General features: G+C 48.1%; 1 protein-coding gene across 1 annotated transcript in view; it reads left to right on the top strand.

The window, feature by feature from the left end:
- Nucleotides 1-22,519, top strand: part of ap2b1 (adaptor related protein complex 2 subunit beta 1) — a 267,540-nt gene that overhangs the window by 11,518 nt on the left and 233,503 nt on the right. The window contains exon 3 of the mRNA XM_034177495.1: nt 5,305-5,410. Coding sequence (XP_034033386.1) covers nt 5,305-5,410 — 106 coding nt within the window. The remainder of the gene's footprint in view (nt 1-5,304; nt 5,411-22,519) is intronic.

Genomic DNA, 22,519 nt, shown 5'->3' with positions numbered 1-22,519 from the left:
GCCTTTTTGTGAAAGTCAGACGAGGTCCCGGATCAACAAAGCTTTCACGTTGGAAATGATCTGGTTGTTTGTACGGGGTGTCAGCCTGTCCATCGGCGCTGGGAGCGCGCTGCGCTCTCAGCAGTTGTGGGCCGTCCTTAAAGGGGCAGTAACACTCCTTAATCTGTTTAATCCCCATAAAATCGTCCCTGAAAGCCATATTAATTTTTCGAACGGTGTCCACCTGGAGGTCTCTTACAGTTTCTGGAAAAAAATTGATGCAGCAAAGATCCAAATCGTTCAGACATTTATTTGCAATAAAAAATAGACGAGAGGGGTGGACCACACCTCACTCAAAGCCTGCTCACAGGCGAATGAAACAACCGACAGGCATGAAAAAACTCACGCATGCGAACGAGGGTTCAAGCTTGGCTGACGCAATCACACGTGATTCAAATCCATATGGTTGTTATGTGTCGGACGCAGCTCGGAGAACCGACCAGCGTTTGAAGGACCCAGTATGAAATAAGCAGAGCACGGTTCAAAGGCTAACTGAATTTAATACATAACAGTGATAATAACAAAAAGGTGCGGCCTGGCGTGGCGCGCTCCCAGCAGCGCTAACGGTCCGGAGCCAGAAGCTGTTTCGGACCCAAGGACCCCGCCGACACCCCCCAGGTGGCCGCAACAACCGAGTCTGTGAAAGAAGGAACCATTATGTGAGTCCACACTCTACACACAGAACACTTAAAGGTGTACAAACAGCAAACACTTCCTGGCTTGATTACTGATCAGCTTCCCAACCTGCAAGCATGGAACATCCAGTTCACAAAACTCCACCGCAGTGGAAGCTGATACATGACTAACAAACAGCTCAATACAATAAGGTGTGAGGGACACCACATTTACTGACTGTATAAGTGTTAGTCACAAAATCTAACGTACCTCAGGAAGTGTGCTGACGAGCGTGAGACCTCACCCCCTCCTCTTTCACAGACTGTGCATCAAACCTGGATGTTCTCAGCATCCGCTGTTGATGAGATGGCTCCCAAGACGACGATCTCACCCGTCTGGTCACAAGGTCGAGTCTCTGGCAAATACACACTGTGCACTCCAGTCTTAAATCCAACATGTTCCACTCCATCCAGATGCACCACAGCTGTGAGTCCTGACGAGTCGCAGGTGATCAGGGTGAGGTCCTGACAGCCTCAGCAACACAGCCACTCAGTCCCAAATGCACGCCACCTGGGAGGAAACCAAAAGACAAACAAACCAGCAGCCAGGCCCCCCCAGCCATATAACAATGGTTTTTTTAAAAAAAATAATAAGGTCGGATACTTTTCTAACAGACCCCGTATATAAACATGATTGGGATTGAAAAGGAGATAGGAGCATCTTTACAATATGTGAAATGGAGTTTTGGTGTGGTAAGGTGACAAAACTCCGTTTAATGTATGTTTTACATTATATCTTAAACAAATGTGCCCCAATCGATCATACGTATTTGGACGTGTGGTACAGACCTGCACACACTATCACCTGACAAAGTTTGATCCGGATCTGAACCACATTATGGATTTTGTGGACATTTGAATTTAATATTCAAAAGCCCATTTGGTGTACATTTTTCATTATATCTCAATCAGAAGTGCCTCAGTAACTCTCATTTTCCTGTTATGGATTTACCTACACCACCAAAACTGGATGGAGGTTCCAATTTTATGGATGTTAATCAGTTATCAGTCGGAAACCAAGTGCCAAAATGCAACGACAAATTGTGCACAGCAGAGATAACCAATGTTCTGTGAAAATGATCTGAAAGAGAATTCAGAAACTCAAAAAATTAAAATCTGACAATACCACAAAAAACTTCAGTTCAAGTGCATGAACTAAATACATCCTCCTGACATTTGATCACATCTAATTTAACTTACGAAAAGCCACTTCTAACAGGTCTTTGACCTTGAAATATTTTTTCCAACGTAAAAATTTGTGGAATTGGAAACTGCTGTTGGCGGAGGTTTGTGATCTCCAAGTGCAGCGCTCTAGTTCAGGTCTTAATTTAGTCATCCTTTAAAAACAAAAGAACCACCTGTGTGCCGATGATGACACTGTGTTTCTTGAAGTGTTTGAGTTCGGAGTAGATGTCACTGTAACATGAGAGCAAGTGGACGACACGGTGTCAGTGGTGAGCACTGTGTCTCACAGAGAGAAGGTCGCTTCCCGTCTGGGGTATTTCTGTGTTCTGAGTTTGCATGTTCTCCTTGTGTTTCTCCCACTTCTAAAGACATGCAGGTTCAGTGAACTGGTGGCTCTAAATTGAACATAGGCGTGAGTAGATGTCTGGCTGTATATGTCCCTGTGATAGACCGACGTCCTGTCCAGGGTGTTCCTGACCTCTCACCCAGTGACTGCCGGGATAGCCTCTACCCCTCAAGATCCTTGATTGGAGCAAGTGGCACGGAGGAGAATCACCCGGTGATAGGTGGTTTCTCAACTTTTGGGATTCATTCTGTCTCCTGTCGAGATCATTTCAAATCCTGTTACTCTGGGCAGCACAAAAGGCTTCTGTCCATAAATGTAAATAATGTGAATTAACGAAACAAAGGCTGGGTGGTTTGTGACAGGGCAGGGGCACCCTAAGCGATAAAAACTTTATTTCTAAAAAAACACCTCCCGTGCGAGATTCCGTGTGCCAGAACTGCCTATTATGGGATGCATAATGGTGGCAAGCGAAAAAAGTTTGAAGGTTTGGACAGTTTTTTGTGAGAGAAATTGCACTGGAAAGGATAAAAGACAAAGATTGCAAGTGTGTCTGAGAAATCGATAAAGATTACAAAGAAAAGTTTGCATGGATGTGGCTGGAGAAGGTAATGCCGCTGACAACCTGCAGCCCTGATGTCGGCTCGAATATCTGCTCCTGAGGTAAGTTAGTACTTATTAAGAAAAAAATGAACTATAGAAAATGGTTGAAATCAACAAGGGAAATGGGTGGGGCCCTGTTTCACCGGGATTCACATAAATTACTGAATAAGAGTTAAATACCACATAAAGTAGCTCGAACTGTCTGTGCATGATTTTTTTTTTTTCTTTTCAGTACTGCAGATGGTGTCAACTTGGATTTTACAATAGACTGAGTGAAAATCAACATGCCTGGTTTTTAATTGGAGAACAAAAAAAAAAACATAATTTGTGGTGTGGTCTTGAGTGGATTTGACCAGGACTTACGTGTACATCGGACTGACTATCCTGACTGGATTCATTTTTGACAAACACTGATTTGGAATGTCAGGTCACAATAAATTTAGATACCATTTATTATGAATTGTCATTCGTGGTCAAGATTTTAAACAAAAGTATAAATGAGTGCCTTTTTATCCACATAAATCATCTTTTCATCTGTTAAAATTCACCAGAAGAGCTCCTTTAAAGTGAAAAATTTTTTTTTTAAACTTTTTACCTTCTGGACCCCACCCCCCCTCCGCACCCTCCCCCTCACAGTCGCCCACCAGTGTTTTTCCTTCCAGACTGTTCTCATCCATGAATTGAGTATAGAAAATGAATGAATGAGTATATGGCGTCAGATCATTGACAGAACCCCACACGTGTAAAAAATGCTTTCACGCGTAGATATTAACTGCGTACACGCAAATAATCACCCACACACGCAAATTTTCACATTACATACACAAATGTTGTTATTTTTTCAAGACAAAACCAAACATTACTCATTGGAAAAATGAGTTTAAACTTAATTATAAATCTCTATCATTGATTGAATCCAATAATGTTTTCAAAGTAGTTTCTTTTATAGACAAATTTGATTTGTAAATGTTCGGTTGCCCTATATTTTCTTTTATTATTTGTAAATAATATTCAATCAGCCCCTTATGTACTTGTATTTGTATTTTCATGTATACACCTATTTCAGGATTTTGTACAGGAACTGTTTTGATTGGATTTGATTATTTATTTATTTTAAAGGAGACACCGTTGTCTCCTTCAGGGAGGTGGTGGCGTCATGGTTTGCACGTGAGTTTTAGAGATTTTAATTTGTTATCTGGTGGTTAATAATGACATTATTCCCTTTGATGGGTTTGGGTGCACAGAGTCAGTCTGCAGACGAGTGTCAGGAGGTGATTTTTAGGTCTTTCTGTAATTTGTTATGAAATGATGCTGAATTTATGTGGAAATGATTGTTGCACAGAAGCTTCAGAGATCTGTCGCTGAGATAGATGATGACTGGAGTGAAGTTTTAAGTAGAAACAACGTGATAATTGCTTAACGCCGTTGGCGCTGACTGACTTCCGCATCACAGAGGAGGGCTGTCAATCAAACCTCGCTCTCCAGAGACGGCCAATCACAGCAGAGCCAGTGCTGACTTGGTTCCCTCCCCATAGTGCCATAAGTTTCAAGAGAGCGAGCAGGAATTCTTTGCGCGTGAGGAGAAATCAGCTTCGCATGAGCAGAAATCAAGTTCAAGTGGGCGGGAGGAGCGCTGGTCCTCGCGCGCGCAGAGATAATTTGCGCAGGTAATATCTACGTGTGAATGCATTTTTTTACGCGAGTGGGTTTTTGTCACTGATCTGACGCCATATGAATAGTTCTTCACAGTGATCCAGTAGCACAGAAATAAGCAGAGACACCTGTAAGGACAGTGCAGTGGGGGAGGTGTTGGTTTGGAGGAACTCCAGTTATTGTTGGAGTAAATTGCTCTACCATAAACTGCTGTTATCAGTGGGTACATATAACTACATCACACGTTTTCATTACAGGCCTTTTGGTTCAGCACTTGTGTGTACAGAACGACGACAGCAACTTCACAGGCTGAGGTTTTTTTTCTGCCTGTGGAACTCACTTTGTCTCAGATCCAAAGGTCCACACTGAACTGTGACTTTTGTGTCGGGTTGCCCCCCTGGTCTGCATTGACTGGTTCTGAGGCAGCACTTCATATGAGATGGCACAAACATCCTGTGGTCATATTCCATTCACCATCGTTGTATATGGGGTTGGTGAGGAATGTTTTAATGTCTTGTCACTATGAGCGTAGTATGTGTTGCGTGATGTCCTCACGCTGACCAATAAGGTCTGATCCAGAGAGAGCTCCATTCTGTTCGTCACAACTCACTGTAAATAAAAGCTGACCTCTTAAACTGCATCTTTTTACCTCAAACCCAAATGCATTTGGTGCACAGAAACATCACTTCAAATTTGTTGTTCCAGTACATGCGGAGGCATGTCTTTTACTTATTCATTTATTGATTCCACCCTGCTGCTGTTCCTTCAAATGTTGGTGCCAGCACTCAGTGTCCATTACTTTTCCAGGGGAGATCTTTGAACTGAAGGCGGAACTGAACAATGAGAAGAAGGAGAAGAGAAAAGAGGCTGTGAAGAAGGTCATCGCCGCCATGACTGTAGGCAAGGATGTCAGGTACACCGGAAATACCTGAAGTCCACCACACGTACACTGTACTGACTGAGATCAGAAACACACGTTAACATGGAGCAGCTTGCTGCCAATATTTTAACACAAAATGTGATTTGGGGTGGGCGGGGAGCTAGTTTACCGAGGTGCATGTGAACACTCGTACACGGCTGGAGGTCGATCTTACAGAGGTGCATGCGTGCGAACATGGCTGGAAGTTTTTCTTACCAAGGTGCGTGAGATCACTCGTACATGGCTGGAGGTCGATCTTACAGAGGTGCGTGCGAACACTCGTACGAGGTCTGTCCAAAAAGTATCGTACCTTTTTATTTTTTTCAAAAACTATATGGATTTGAATCACGTGTGATTACATCAGCCAAGCTTGAACCTTCGTGCGCATGCGTGAGTTTTTCCACGCCTGTCGGTTGCGTCATTCGGCTGTGGGCAGGCTTTGAGTGAGCACTGGTCCACCCCTCCCGTCGGATTTCTTTTGTCTGAGAACTTGTTGAGAGGCTGCCGCTTTGCTCCATGAAATTTTTTTCAGAAACTGTTAGAGACACCCAGTTGGAAACCATTCGATAGATTCAGTTGGATATCGGTGAAGATTCTGTCGGCGTCACGCGGATTATGGACTGTTAAAACCTTTTTAAAGATGGCCCACAGCTGCGGAGGGCGTGCGGCGTGCCGAGCCATTCGACATGATGTCCCGGATCAACACAGCGTTCAGTTTAGAAATGATCTGGTCGATCCAGCCTGTCCGATATGTATACGTGTACATGTATACGTGTACATGTATACGTGTACATGTATACATATATACGTGTATACAACGTGCGCCACCCGTTTATAAATTGAAAGATTATGACGGCGAGATCATTGAAGGTTCATTCTATGAACCAGAATTGCAGAAGGTTAAATAGCAAAAGACAGACCGTATCAGGTTCAAGAAATTATTCGTGAACGTTTTACCAAGGGGAAGAAATTTGTATTTGTCAGATCGAAAAATTGGCCCGAGAAATTTAACTCCTGGGTTCCCGCGGACCAGCTGATGGCCGTATAAATATGAGAACATCTATCTTCAACCGACATATGAGAAATGGACCGGGATCTGAAACACGGATTTTATATGACTCTGCCTTCAAACGCCAGCCTAAAAGTATTCCCGGACAACACAATATCATGCTACCAGGTGGACTTGGCTCGACACCTGGATCTAGAGGGTGACTGGGATGTGGCGCTGACGGAAATTTCTTATCCGCACACCTGGTTAAATCTCCCGGAAAATCCTTGCTGTACGTTTCAGGTGAAGAAAATTACGGGCTTACCGCCCAAGAACAAACTCGCCGTTCACTCGCAATTTTTTGACACGGGATATTACGATAACTTTGAGGTTATTGCAGCGCGGATAAACCCTCGTTTGAAGACTATAGATCCGAAGCTGACTTTAAAATATGACGATATCCAGAAAAAGTTTCTGTGGGAAGGAGACGGTACCTGCCAGGTATATTTTGAAGCCCCGACGGCGTACATGCTGGGGATACAGCCTAATCAATGGCTGAGATGCGGACCCGGGGTCACGAGCTCTCCCCGCTACCCCGATATAGAAGCGGGCATGTATCACCTGTTCTGTTATACAGACGTTGTACAGCCTCAGGCGGTGGGTGACGCTTTTGCTCCTCTCCTCCGAGCGTTCGAAATTGGAGGTCGTTTCGGGGAAATAATTACAAAGAAATTCAACCCCGCTTATTACATCCCGGTCTCCAAAAGACATATTGAGACGATACGTATCGAAATCAAAAGCGATCAAGATCGACCGGTGAATTTCAGATAAGGTAAAGTGGTTGTGACATTACATTTTAAACCGGCGGGATAAAAAAACGGCCGGGGCAGCGCACAAAGCCGACATTTATAGATTTGTGCCTTACTATGAAAGTCACGTAGGGAACGGCCTTCATGGCTTCCACGGCGCTCCTGTTATGTACGAGCGTGGGTGTTGGGAAAGTGTAGGTACACGGACCCACAACAGGGGGCGCAAATGAACGGACAATGGAGTAGGTCAAATAACAACACTTTACTGTTGTGAATGTGCACAACAAATACAACAGATTACAACAATAGACAAGAGTCAATTCACAAAGGTGTCGTGTGGGCAGGCTCGAAGATAGGAGACGCCTGTCCAAAGCAGAACCGGAACCACACGATTTCCTCCGCCACCAGACCCCGGGAATACTGGAGCCGCCAAGTCCCGAACTCCCAGGTGGCCACTGCCTCTGCGTGTCGGACCTGGTACTGCTGGCGAGGAACAAAAAGCAATTAAATGAGGGCGCGTTTGCACCCAGGAATCCGTACGGCAGGAAAGCTACCTCCACCTCTCGTTGGAAAAGTAGTCCACAATACAATGCACAAAGTCACAAAAGAATACTGTCAAACAGTCAGCTGAGGTACGTTACCTTCCAGGTAGAACGATATCTCAGCAAAGAGGTGGAGATGACGTCTTGCTGATATACCGATGCTGATCAGATGAGTGGTGACAGCTGTCATAGGTGATGAGTGTCAGCTGTCACCCCGGCTGCTCCTGTGAGGCGGCAGCGCCCTCTGGTGCCTGGAGCCCGCACTCCAGGCAGGGTGCCCTCTGGTGGTGGTGGGCCAGCAGTACCTCCTCTTCAGCGGCCCACACAACAGCGGGCTCGGGAACATATTTTCGAAACTGTTCAAATTTGTGTTGCCGCTGATTAAACAAGGATACATGATCGCCAAACCTCACCTGAAAAACGCAGCTCGAAGCATCGCTTCCGATGTAGTGAGCCGCGTTGTTGAGAGGGCCGGATGGAGTCAGGAACCCGAGCAGCAGCGGGGGTCCGGAATCATGGTGCTCTCAAGAAGACCCCAGAAACGCCCCCCGGGGAAACGGATCAAAATGGTTAAAAAGCGAAAGACCCCCGGAAAAAGCAGAACAGTTCGAAGGAAGCATAAGAAGAGGAGGTTGTCCGGGGATATTTTCTCTTAAACCATGTCTCTTTTGCGAAATAATTCCCCCGAATGCACCATGAGCGAATTGGATTTATTCGCCGTCCCCGGGACCCAGCTGTCCATCGAGCAAAGCCAATACGTTGAGGTCAGCCCGTTATCAGCCCTGACGGACACGGGAGAGGTATTTAGACCTCAATAATACGCTGCTTTATCTGCGATTGAAAATTACAAACGCCGACGGGACTGACCTGGCTAATGACGCCCGCGTGTGTGTAATAAATTACCCTCTCAATACGATTTTCTCGCAAGTCGACATGACTCTGGGTGACCGGCTGATTTCCCAGTCCAGCGCGACGCACCCGTACAGGGCGATGATTGAGACGCTGCTGAACTTTTCGCCTGCTTCATTGAAATCGCAGTTCACGGGCGGTTTGTTTTACAAAGACACCCTGGGTCAGCACAATTCGACCACTGTGGATGACAAGGGCCCGAATAAAGGCCTCGTGAGCAGAGCGCACTTTAGCTACGAATCGCGTGAATTTCAAGTTCAGGGCCCGCTGCACACGGACATATTTTTCTGCGAGAGGCTTCTTCTGAACAATGTTGATCTAAGAGTTAAATTAATTCGAGCCAGCGATGCTTTCTGCCTGATGGGGCTGGCGGCCTCCACTTTCAAGCTGAAAATTCTGGGCGCGTCCCTATTCGTTAAGAAAGTCACCGTATCCCCTACAGTGAGATTGGGTCACTCCTCAGCTCTCATGAAAGGGAACGCCGTGTACCCGTTATCACGAATCAACGTTAAGACTTACGTGATCCCCAGCCATTCCAGGATATGCAACCAGGAGAACCTGTTTTTAGGAACCATGCCCAAATATGTGGTTCTGGGTATGGTGAATCACAACGCATTCAGCGGGAGAAAAGATCTGTCCCCGTTTGAATTTGCACACTATGACCTGGAGTACCTCGCACTCAGTCCGAACGGGAGACAGCTGCTGGCTAAAGCTTTCCAGCCTGAATTTAACAACGGACTCTCTGTCAGGGAGTTTTACAATCTCTACACGGCAACCGGGCGACACCTCAAGGACCTGCCTCTCTGTATAGACCAGGAGGATTTTGCACACGGCTATGCGCTGTACGTCTTCAATTTAAACCCGGAGGAGGACAGTGGCGCTCTGAGCCCCGTCTCCACAGGGACCCTGCGACTTGAGACGAGATTCAGAGTCGCGACTCCGCATACCACCACGCTGATAGTGTACGCGTGTTACGATTCTCTCCTGGAGATTAATTCCAAGCGACAGGTCCTTGTGGATTTTTACTGGTGAACACCCTGGAATTGGACGCTGTTATGAGGGGCTTAATAGGAGACCTGTTCGCCGGTGTTTTCGCGTCTGATGAGTTATTCCGGATCAAGCCGGACCCTCCCGTATATTTCATTGTAAACACCCACCCTAGACATTTACCGGGGGAACACTGGTTAGCGCTCACCGTTGAAAAAAAAATGGTCGAGCCACATTTTTTGACTCGTTCGGCCTCAGCTCGGACTTTGAATACTACCCTAAAAGCATCCTGCGATATCTGGAGAATCTCCCAGATGTTAAAAACATTCTGTATCACAACAAACAGCTTCAGCACGAGTTATGGGACGTATGTGAACAACACTGCGTGTATTATCTGTATAACAGAGCCACTGGGAAGTCGTACCAGGACGTGGTGTCTTTATACACCGAAAATACAATCGCGAACGATGACTTGGTTTCTGATTTTGTGAAAAGATATCCTTATTGCCTTAAGAAAAGCTGCAATACCTCCTGTAACCATCTAGCAGGGCCTTTGCATGAGTTTAAATATTGTCACGGCTTGTGTTAACCGGCGTTCCTATTATTTTATGTTTTTCCATGTGAAAATATAACCCCCGTCTTAAAACGCTCTCCCAATCATACCTTTAAAGTTTTATCGCGTTTGCACACTTTAAACCCCCATTATTAAGCGTAGAAAGAAGCGTTGACCTTTGACCTTTGATTTTTTTATGCGTGTTTTTTTGTGAAAAATGTTCCGGATGTGTAGAAAACTCACCCCTGATCATACCTTTAATGTTTTTCGTTTTTTGCATCGTTGTTATTAAGTAGAGAAGTGTTGAAAGTTGTTTTTAAACCATATGCCAAATAAAAGTGATGAAGGCCGGAGATGAGTTTCAGTCGGTGTTTTATTAGTAACAATATACAAAAGCGTGTCTGACTGCGATGTATTTTAAAAAATCTTGATCATAATAGCCAGTCAGTTTTTAATTCGACACCCTCCTTTTATGGTGAGAAACCTTCCCAGCGTTGGAAGTCTTTTTTTTCTTAAGTTTCTTCCTGGCCGGCGAATCGGTTAAAAGAAGGGTTTCATCCGGCGAGCTGCTCCGTCCTTTTTTAAGCTTCTGAAACTGCTCGCGGGCTTGCGCCACCGGAATGTTCCGCTCCTGTAAAATATTGAGGAACTTCACCCAGCCTGTAGGGGGGCTTGATTTCTTGAACGAGGATCCGAGATGTTTCATAAGATCTATGGCGTGAGACCCCCTCACGACTTTCCCCTTGTAAATAAATTCCCCCGACGGACTCCAGCGCGTATCACCCATCGACAATTTCCTCATAATATATTCAGAGTTTCTACGCTCTCTGGAGGGGATATTCTTCAGGACCTCTGTGACAGTCTCATCCAGCTCCTCCTCCTCCTCCTCCACCCCCTCCTCCTCAGGTTGCTTAGCGACGCGAGTCTCTTGCGGGGGTGACACGCGTGATTCGAGTTCCCCCTGTTTGATCAGGCTTAAATAGCGCTGCAGCAGAGCCTCATACTTTTTAATTTTTTCATAAGGGGAGTGAGTACGTTCCTCCAGCACGGCCCGCATTCGCGAGTCTAAATCATTTTTCGCCGTTTGTCTGATGTTATTTCCGCTCGGCGGAACAGAATGTCCGAGTTGAAGCATCTGTTGAGGAGTCAGTAAAAACATCTTTTGCGCCGCTTTGAACGCCATTATCCTCTGGGCAGTATTAGACTCGTTATAACGGGCAGGGCCGCGGCGAGCAGAGGCAGGAGAAAGCCGCCTGTCTGAATCAGCGCTCCCCGCTTCCTTTTGTAACTGGTTTTTCTATCGGCCAGAAGACGTAAAACTCTTTTTCGTTTTTTCAAGGCACGGAATTGAGAGTTGCTCAAGGCGATATTCCCCTTTAATATATTCAAAGCGATCTCGGATAAAGTTTTCAGAAGCTCCGGCCTGCAGGTCTTCAGGCTATGGTGACGCTCCCTCGCCCCGGCTCTGATTAGCGCTTTAAGAGCGGGGGCATTCCTTTTTTAAAAGAGAGCTCATATCCGTTTATCTTTCTGTAAATAAACCGCGGGCCATTCGTGCGGGAGTAATCCCGATCTCAGTCTGAACTGATCTGGACACTCCTGCATGCAATCCAGTAATAAGTACCCGTAAGGTACGCTCGTAGCATCGTCAAGAGCCTCCAAAAAAAATGTTTTCTGCCGGGAAACATTTGCTGAGCCAGAATGTTCATCTGTAACTTGTCTCTGGGGTTTTTAAACAGCACCATATAATTACAATTCAAGCTGATGGTTCGACTGTATTTCCCTTTATGAAACACGTTCTGTGTGATCATGATGACGCTCATATTCCGGTGATGTCTGTACTGGGTGAAAATTCTTACAACTTCAGGGTGATCCGTTGCTTGAAAGATGAGATCGTCCAAAATAACCAGATGGCTCTGACCTTCAGGGAAAAGGCTGTCGTCCAGAAATGAGTCAGGGAGTCCTCTTACAAATTTAATATTTTTATTCTTCAGTTCAGAATACAGAGGTTGTTCAGACGTATACAGCCATACAATGTTGTCAGGCACATATCTCATAGCGTGGCTACAATTTTCCAGCAATGTTTTCACAAACACAGTTTTTCCCGAACCACTCGGTCCAACGATGAGACAGGAGAATGGGGGCTGAAGTCTGGGGTCAAACTCCACCGTATTTCCCGAGTGAGACATGTTTCAAAATCCGAACGGTTCGGTTTCCCCGTCCTTTAAAAGACGCCGCTTGTCATACACCACCCTGAAGGATTTTTGAAATGACACGTTTGTCAAACTGAAACTGCTTTTATGACGTTTAATTCCCTGCTGCTGTGTTTTGATAGATGCAGCGAGGGCGGGGTCTTTTATATAACCCTCGACCAGATCGTTGACGCTGTCAAAGTTTATTTTCTGACAGCTCTCATGGGTTTGAGTGATCCCCTTCACACGCATGACCGTTTTACCCCGTACGGTTTTATATGCATAACTTTTAGGCCCCGCTGCTGCAAACTCTGTGATGACGTCACCGTTCAACTCGTCGGTGAGCTGCCCCAGATAATTACCGGTAGGCAGCGGGGTTTCACCCCGCCTACAAACGTAAATCAGGCTATCGGTATCATAATACAGAATCCTGTCAGGATTTGCCACAGCCTCCATAAAACCGTACAAGGTCAAACGCGCGTATGTCGTTGTAAACACTGCGATGAAAATATTGATGGCTTTACCCGGTCGGCTGACGTACCGCGGGCCGTACCTCCATTGAACCATAGCCACCTGACTGCTGAGGAATGTTAGATATGTGACCTCGTACTCTTCAGAAAACAGATACCTGAACAGATCGTCAGCATTTTTTTAACAAGCGCGGTCTGCGTCAGATTTGACCTCTGGGCGAATTTCCCCCAGAAGGAGTTGAGGCCGATCTTAGCCATCTGTCATTTTGCCGGATTGTGACTGATTTTTTTCTGGGTCTAAACGAATCTTCTGATTCAGCCAGTAGTCCGTGATATATTTTTCTCTGCTTTCGGGGTCTTTATCAAATTCGGTAGGGAAACCGGAGGCTTCCTGCTTGTGTTTTAAGAAGGTGTTTATGTACCCCTCAAAGATTTTATCACTTTTTTTCCTCAAAATGCCAGACTTCAAAAATCTTAGCTACAATGTAGCCTGTATCCAGAGCTTTGTGGAATTCCGGGCTCGTCCACGTCCCTGACAGAGCTCTCTGCCGCTGGCTGTGTGTGCACGCTCCCGCTTGATTATTTTCATTGGCACAGGTGCGACACAGAGTAAACACCAGTTTACCATGAGGGGTTCTGTGTGGGAGGTCGGGGAATTTTAGCCCCCGGGGCGGATACACAACGGCTTTGATGAGGCCGAAATAAGTCCTGGAGTCTCGGAAATTTCTCTCGATAATTTCCAGATGCCCCGTGGGATATGTGAAATTTACGTTAATGTAAGGATACAGCGAGGTCACGTCGACGTAATAGACCCTCTCATCTTGCTTAGCCGTGTACCTCAGACGGGACGCACAAGTCCGACTGCCGTATAAAGCGTCGCGAGGCTCGAGTGGTGGCGGTAACCCCCTGCGGCTGAGGAAACGGCGAACGCTCTCATCCCTCAGCCTCATTTCAAGCCACTGATGCTCCCAAATTACGCTGAGGGTGACACCCGGCATAGCCCGCAGAAAGGCTATTTTTTTCTGACACACTGCGTGGAGCTCTCCAAATGAGGTGTTTGTGAGAGGGTTTATTTCATGCTGTGTAAAACACGTTGCATACCCGTGGTAAAAACACCTGAGAAACTCCCACACTTTTATCCGCCCGTCAATCTGAGCATACCCATCAACATAATAACCTCCTATTTTTTTCTCGCCCCTGTTTAGAGCGTGATCGATGGCAATGTTTTGCGTCTCAGCAACCCATTCTAGCCACTGCACGGCCACGTCCGAATATTTTTTATGCTTCGTTCTATAATTGTCGGCGGAGGGGATCGCCAGCATTTTTGGAGCGAGAAAGTTAGTTTGGAAGACTTTCATACACGCCGAGGCGATTGTGATGCAGCTAAAAGGATCCACGCGTGTTTCAGCGATGAATTCAGCCATAAATTTGGAGTAGGCTGCAGCCAGGATTTTTATATTGTTACCACAATACATAACGGCTTTAAAATCGAAAATTGCGTTTTTTTTGCTCACGTACCACGCGTTAAATTCCTCTCTTTCTCCCTCTGACATATTTGCGACCCCGTAAGCCGCAGAGTCAGGGTACGGCCCGACATAGTTCAGATTTTCTGAACTGAACAGGTGCAGAAAGTAACCTTTGCAGACGATTTTGTCTTTCAGTCCGGATTCCCATGGCTTTAGGCATCTGAGATAAGTGCATTGTAAGGAAAGATAACGAGTCTATATATTTCTGTTTAAAGGCGGTGTCTGTCATGAGTAATAGTTTACTCCCGGTCATAATCACAGCGGGGGTTACGTCCTGGTGAACTAAATACTTTAGAAGCAGATAGCCGTCAAAACCTTTTGAGTTGTGAGTGATGAACACGTATTCTTTGAATTTTCTCGTTCTAAAATGTTTAAAGAAGCGAGCTACGCAGTCTGTCCCCCATGCGCTCCAAAAATCAAATCAAAACAAATCAAATCAATTTTATTTATATAGCGCCAAATCACAACAAACAGTTGCCCCAAGGCGCTTTATATTGTAAGGCAAGGCCATATAATAATTACGGAAAAACCCCAACGGTCAAAACGACCCCCTGTGAGCAAGCACTTGGCGACAGTGGGAAGGAAAAACTCCCTTTTAACAGGAAGAAACCTCCAGCAGAACCAGGCTCAGGGAGGGGCAGTCTTCTGCTGGGACTGGTTGGGGCTGAGGGAGAGAACCAGGTAAAAGACATGCTGTGGAAGAGAGCAGAGCTCAATCACTGATCTCACACAAAAATCACTCGTCTTTGTTACAGCGCTGACGTAAAACGGCACGTGTTCCCCGTTATTATCGACATACTTTTCAAAGTCGTAAAAAACGTATTTCTCTGAATGCGTCTCTTCAGCTTTGAGCGGCGTCATATAGCAGAGGTGACCCTCGCTCGGCTCCTGGAGAGCCTCGCCACATATATGACACCTCTTCTGCTTACACATGTGCGGAGCGCTGTTTTTAGAAAATGCTATGCAATACTCGCGTTTACATCGAGGGCATTTTTTTCTGTTATCATACACATTAACGAACTTACCGGCGGAAGGACGATACTTCGGTTGTTTATGCAGGCTGTAACAGGCGTGCAAACGACACTTCTTGTTACATTCGCTGCAGAATACAGGATTATTTTTCTCGTAACACTGCGTGGATTCACAAATTTTACAATATGATGGACAATTATAGGAAGCAGGGTTATTGTACCCCTCAAAGCAAAACTCACATACATATCTCACTCCCAAAAATCTCTTTAAATCGGTGATTCCGTAAAAATGATTATTAAACAGAAAAACAGAGTTTTCTGCTGCATCGGTATTCCTGTTTGAAATTTTATCAGCTTTCTCTCCCCTTCAGGTCTGAAAAACACCACAATTTTACAACCCAGAATGTTTTCAAATTTTCCCACCTGCTCTAAAGATACTGGCATAGCAGCCGTTAATCCAACGCTAATTTGTAACGCCTGCCCGCGCTGCTCCGCCTCGTGCGTAGTCAGATGAGGATTCAATAACTAAACGAGGTTTATCGCGAAACATAAACTGTTGTCAGGATTATACACGATATTAAAGCGTTTGGATTTTTTCCTCAGAACCTCGTGATGGAGGAGGTCATCTATTCTGCGCTTCCCCGCGCCGTTCTGGTTGCGGATGACTTGGACCACTAATTCCAGAGACTCGTCGGATAAAACATTGGAATTCTATTGTATCAATCGTTCTAGCAGATTTTGGAAGCCCGTCACATCGCCCGCGTCGTTATGAGCTGATCAAAGCGGCCTCGTTGTAGACTGAGTCCCCACGAATCTCCATTTGGATCAAATGGAGATCCGGCCCTGGCGTGTGTTAAAGCCTTTTCGACCGAGTTCTGAAGAGTCCCAACGACGTTACGATAAAATTCCGTGTAGTCGGGAATTTCGTCGACGCGGTGGAAATTTAGAGGCTGCCTGATTTCGATATTGTTAAAAGCCGTCATGGGAGAGTGTCGGCTGGACCCCGGTCGTGCATCATCCCCGCGTATGGTGCGTATGGGCGAACATGCCTGGAGGTCGATCTTACCAAGGTGCGTGCGATCACTCGTACGTGGCTGGAGGTCAATCTTACAGAGGTGCGTGTGGGCGAACATGGCTGGAGGTCGATATTACCAAGGTGCGTGCGATCACTCGTACATGGCTGGAGGTCGATCTTACAGAGGTACATGCGTGCGAACACGGCTGGAGGTCGATATTACCAAGGTGCGTGCGAACACTCGTACATGGCTGTAGGTCAATCAAACAGAGGTGTGTGCGAACAGTCGTACACGGCTTGAGGTCTATCTTACTGAGGTGTGTGCGAACACTCATACATGGCTGGAGGTCAATCTTACTGAGGTGCGTGCGAACACTCGTGCACGACTGATAGTTGATCTGGAGGTCGATCATACAGAGGTGCATGCGTGCGAACATGGCTGGAGATCGATCTTACCAAGGTGCGTGCGATCACTCGTACATGGCTGGAGGTCAGTCTTACAGAGGTGTGTGCGAACACTCATACAAGGTTGGAGGTCGATCTTACCAATGTGCGTGCGATCACTCGTACGTGGCTGGAGGTCGATCTTACAGAGGTGCGTACGAACACTCGTACGTGGCTGGAGGTCGATCTTACAGAGGTGTGTGCGACCACTCGTATGTGGCTCGAGGTTGTTCTTACCAAGGTGTGTGCGAACACTCGTACGTGGCTGGAGGTTGATCTTAAAGAGGTGCATGCGTGCGAACACGGCTGGAGGTCGATCTCACAAAGGTGCGTGCCAACACTCGTACGTGGCTGGATGTCGATCTTAAAGAGGTGTTTGCGAACACTCGTACATGGCTGGAGGTCGATCTTACAGAGGTGTGTGCGAACAGTCGTGCACGACTGGAGGTCGATCTTACTGAGGTACGTGCTAACACTCGTGTACGACTGGAGGTCGATCTTACAGAGGTGTGTGTGAACACTCGTACATGGCTGGAGGTCGATCTTACAGAGGTGTGTGTGTGTGTGAACACTCGTACATGGCTGGAGGTCGATCTTACAGAGGTGTGTGAGAACACTCGTACACCGCTGGAGGTCAATCTTACAGTGGTGCGTGCGTGCGAACATGGCTAGAGGTCGATCTTACCAAGATGCGTGCGATCACTCGTACACGGCTGGAGGTCGATCTTACAGAGGTGTGTGCGAACACTCGTGCACGACTGGAGGTCGATCTTACCAAGGTGCGTGCGATCACTCATACATGGCTGGAGGTCGATCTTACTGAGGTGCGTGCGAACACTCGTGCACGACTGGTAGTTGATCTGGAGGTCGATCTTACAGAGGTGTGTGCAAACACTCGTACACGGCTGGATGTCGATCTTACAGATGTGTGTGCAAACAGTTGTACATGGCTGGAGGTCGATCTTACAGAGGTGCGTGTGGGCGAACATGCCTGGAGGTCCATCTTACCAAGGTGCGTGCGATCACTCGTACATGGCTCGAGGTCGATCTTGCAGAGGTGCGTGCGAACACTCGTACATGGCTGGAGGTCAATCTTACAGAGGTGCGTGTGGGCGAACATGGCTGGAGGTCGATCTTACAGAGGTGCATGCGTGCGAACACGGCTGGAGGTCGATATTACCAAGTTGCGTGCGAACACTCGTGCACAACTGGAGGTCGATCTTACAGAGGTGTGTGCGAACACTCGTACGTGGCTGGAGGTCGATCTTACATAGGTGCGTGCGACCACTCGTACGTGGGTGGAGGTCAATCTTACAGAGGTGCTTGCGAACACTCGTACACGGCTGGAGGTCGATCTTACAGAGGTGCGTGCGTGCGAACATGGCTGGAGGTCGATCTTACAGAGGTGCGTGCGTGCGTACACGGCTGGAGGTCGATCTTACAGAGGTGCGTGCGTGCGTGCGTACACGGCTGGATGTCGATCTTACAGAGGTGTGTGCGAACACTCGTAAACGGCTGGAGGTCGATCTTCCAGAGGTGTGTGCAAATACACGTACACGGCTGGAGGTCGATCTTACAGAGGTGCGTGCGTGCGTACACGGCTGGATGTCGATCTTACCGAGGTGTGTGCGAACACTCGTAAACAGCTGGAGGTCGATCTTCCAGAGGTGTGTGCAAATACTCGTACACGGCTGGAGGTCGATCTTCCAGAGGTGTGTGCAAATACACCTACACGGCTGGAGGTCGATCTTACAGAGGTGCTTGCGAACACTCGTACATGGCTGGAGGTCGATCTTACAGAGGTGCGTGCGAACACTCGTACGTGGCTGGAGGTCGATCTTACATAGGTGCGTGCGACCACTCGTACGTGGGTGGAGGTCAATCTTACAGAGGTGCTTGCGAACACTCGTACACGGCTGGAGGTCAATCTTACAGAGGTGCGTGTGGGCGAACATGGCTGGAGGTCGATCTTACAGAGGTGCATGCGTGCGAACACGGCTGGAGGTCGATATTACCAAGTTGCGTGCGAACACTCGTGCACAACTGGAGGTCGATCTTACAGAGGTGTGTGCGAACACTCGTACGTGGCTGGAGGTCGATCTTCCAGAGGTGTGTGCAAATACTCGTACACGGCTGGAGGTCGATCTTCCAGAGGTGTGTGCAAATACACGTACACGGCTGGAGGTCGATCTTACAGAGGTGCTTGCGAACACTCGTACATGGCTGGAGGTCGATCTTACAGAGGTGCGTGCGAACACTCGTACGTGGCTGGAGGTCCATCTTACCAAGGTGCGTGCGATCACTCGTACATGGCTCGAGGTCGATCTTGCAGAGGTGCGTGCGAACACTCGTACATGGCTGGAGGTCAATCTTACAGAGGTGCGTGTGGGCGAACATGGCTGGAGGTCGATCTTACAGAGGTGCATGCGTGCGAACATGGCTGGAGGTCGATATTACCAAGTTGCGTGCGAACACTCGTGCACAACTGGAGGTCGATCTTACAGAGGTGTGTGCGAACACTCGTACGTGGCTGGAGGTCGATCTTACATAGGTGCGTGCGACCACTCGTACGTGGGTGGAGGTCAATCTTACAGAGGTGCTTGCGAACACTCGTACACGGCTGGAGGTCGATCTTACAGAGGTGCGTGCGTGCGAACATGGCTGGAGGTCGATCTTACAGAGGTGCGTGCGTGCGTACACGGCTGGAGGTCGATCTTACAGAGGTGCGTGCGTGCGTGCGTACACGGCTGGATGTCGATCTTACAGAGGTGTGTGCGAACACTCGTAAACGGCTGGAGGTCGATCTTCCAGAGGTGTGTGCAAATACACGTACACGGCTGGAGGTCGATCTTACAGAGGTGCGTGCGTGCGTACACGGCTGGATGTCGATCTTACCGAGGTGTGTGCGAACACTCGTAAACAGCTGGAGGTCGATCTTCCAGAGGTGTGTGCAAATACTCGTACACGGCTGGAGGTCGATCTTCCAGAGGTGTGTGCAAATACACGTACACGGCTGGAGGTCGATCTTACAGAGGTGCTTGCAAATACACGTACACGGCTGGAGGTCGATCTTACAGAGGTGCTTGCGAACACTCGTACATGGCTGGAGGTCGATCTTACAGAGGTGCTTGCGAACACTCGTACATGGCTGGAGGTCGATCTTACAGAGGTGCGTGCAAACATTCGTACATGGCTGGAGGTCGATCTTACAGAGGTGCGTGCGAACACTCGTACATGGTTGGAGGTCAATCTTACAGAGGTGTGTGCGAACACTCGTGCAAGATTGGAGGTCGATCTTACTGAGGTGCGTGCGAACACTCGTGCACGACTGGTAGTTGATCTGGAGGTCGATCTTACAGAGGTGTGTGCAAACACTCGTACACGGCTGGAGGTCGAACTTACAGAGGTGTGTGCAAACACTCGTACACGGCTGGAGGTCGATCTTACAGAGGTGCGTGTGGGCGAACATGCCTGGAGGTCCATCTTACCAAGGTGCGTGCGATCACTCGTACATGGCTCGAGGTCGATCTTGCAGAGGTGCGTGCGAACACTCGTACATGGCTGGAGGTCAGTCTTACAGAGGTGCTTGTGAGCGAACATGGCTGGAGGTCGATCTTACAGAGGTGCATGCGTGCGAACACGGCTGGAGGTCGATATTACCAAGGTGCGTGCGAACACGACTGGAGGTCGATCTTACAGAGGTGCGTGCGACCACTCGTACGTGGCTGGAGGTCGATCTTACAGAGGTGCATGCGAACACTCGTACGTGGCTGGAGGTCGATCTTACAGAGGTGCTTGCGAACACTCGTACACGGCTGGAGGTCGATCTTACAGAGGTGCGTGCATGCGAACATGGCTGGAGGTCGATCTTACAGAGAGGTGCGTGCGAACACTCGTACACGGCTGGAGGTCGATCTTACAGATGTGTGTGCGAACACTCGTACACAGCTGGAGGTCGATCTTACAGAGGTGCGTGCACACATTCGTACACGGCTGGAGGTCGATCTTCCAGAGGTGCGTGCGAACACCCGTACATGGGTGGAGGTCGATCTTCCAGAGGTGCGTGCGAACACTCGTCCATGGGTGGAGTTCGATCTTCCAGAGGTGCGTGCGAACAATCGTACATGGCTGGAGGTCGATCTTACAGAGGTGTGTGTGCGAACACTTCTACATGGCTGGAGGTTGATCTTACAGAGGTGTGTGTGCGAACACTCGGTACATGGCTGGAGATCGATCTTACCAAGGTGTGTGTGAACACTCGGTACATGGCTGGAGATCGATCTTACCAAGGTGTGTGTGAACACTCGTACATGGCTGGAGGTCGATCTTACAGAGGTGTGTGTGTGTGAACACTCGTACATGGCTGGAGGTCTATATTACCAAGGTGCGTGTGAACACTCGTACTTGGCTGGAGGTCGATCTTACAGAGGTGTGTGAGAACACTCGTACACCGCTGGAGGTCAATCTTACAGTGGTGCGTGCGTGCGAACACGGCTGGAGGTCGATCTTACCAAGGTGCGTGCGATCACTCGTACATGGCTGGAGGTCGATCTTGCAGAGGTGCGTGCGAAGACTCGTACACGGCTGGAGGTCGATCTTACAGTAGTGTGTGTGAACATTCGTACATGGCTGGAGGTCGATCTTCCAGAGGTGCATGTGTGCGAACATGGCTGGAGGTCGATCTTACCAAGGTGCGTGCGAACACTCCTACATGGCTGGAGGTCGATCTCACAGAGGTGTGTGTGCGAACACTCGTGCACAACTGGAGGTCGATCTAGCAGAGGTGCGTGCGAACACTCGTACACGGCTGCAGGTCGATCTTACCAAGGTGTGTGCGAACACTCGTACACAGCTGGAGGTTGATGTTACAGAGGTGCGTGCGTGCGAACATGGCTGGAGGTCAGTCTTACAGAGGTGTGTGTGTGCGAACATGGCTGGAGGTCGATCTTACAGAGGTGCGTGTGAACACTTGTACATGGCTGGTGGTCGATCTTACAGAGGTGTGTGCGAACACCCGTGCACGACTGGAAGTCGATCTTACTGAGGTGCATGCGAACACTCGTGCACGGCTCCAGGTCGATCTTCCTGAGGTGCATGCGAACACTCGTGCACGGCTCCGGGTCGATCTTACAGAGGCCAGTGTGATCACACATGCACGGCTGGAAGTCACGTGCATGGCTGGAGGTTGATCTTAACCAAGGTTCGTGTGAATTTACATGCACGATTGGAGGTTGATCTTACAGAAGTGCGTGCGAACACTTGTGCGCGGCTCCAGGTCGATCTTACTGAGGTGTGTGCGAACACTCGTGCACCTCAGTAAGATCAACCGAGGTATGTGCGAACACTCGTGTACGGCTGGAGGTCGATCTTACAGAGGTGCATGTGATCTCATGTGCACTGCTGGTGGTCGATCTTACGTAGGTGCGTGCAAACTCACGTGCATGACTGGTAGTTGATCTGGAGGTCAATCTTACAGAGGTGTGTGCGAACAGTCTTACACAGCTGGAGGTCGATCTTACAGCATCCACCATCAACTTTTTGTTTAATCAGTAGATGGAGGACTGCAGTGATCTGCTCATTCGCTGGCTGTTGCCAGAGCGCCGCCATCTTGGTTAGCGTCTAACAACCTGACATAAATAGAAATCACAGGGAGGTGATGGTCTAGTGCAGGGGTGCCCAAGTTTGGTTCTCGAGATC

The sequence above is a fragment of the Thalassophryne amazonica genome, chromosome 9 (assembly GCF_902500255.1).
Source record: "Thalassophryne amazonica chromosome 9, fThaAma1.1, whole genome shotgun sequence".
Lineage (NCBI taxonomy): Eukaryota > Metazoa > Chordata > Actinopteri > Batrachoidiformes > Batrachoididae > Thalassophryne > Thalassophryne amazonica.
The sequence above is the reverse complement of the archived record's forward strand: the minus strand, read 5'-3'. Positions and strand labels throughout refer to the sequence as shown.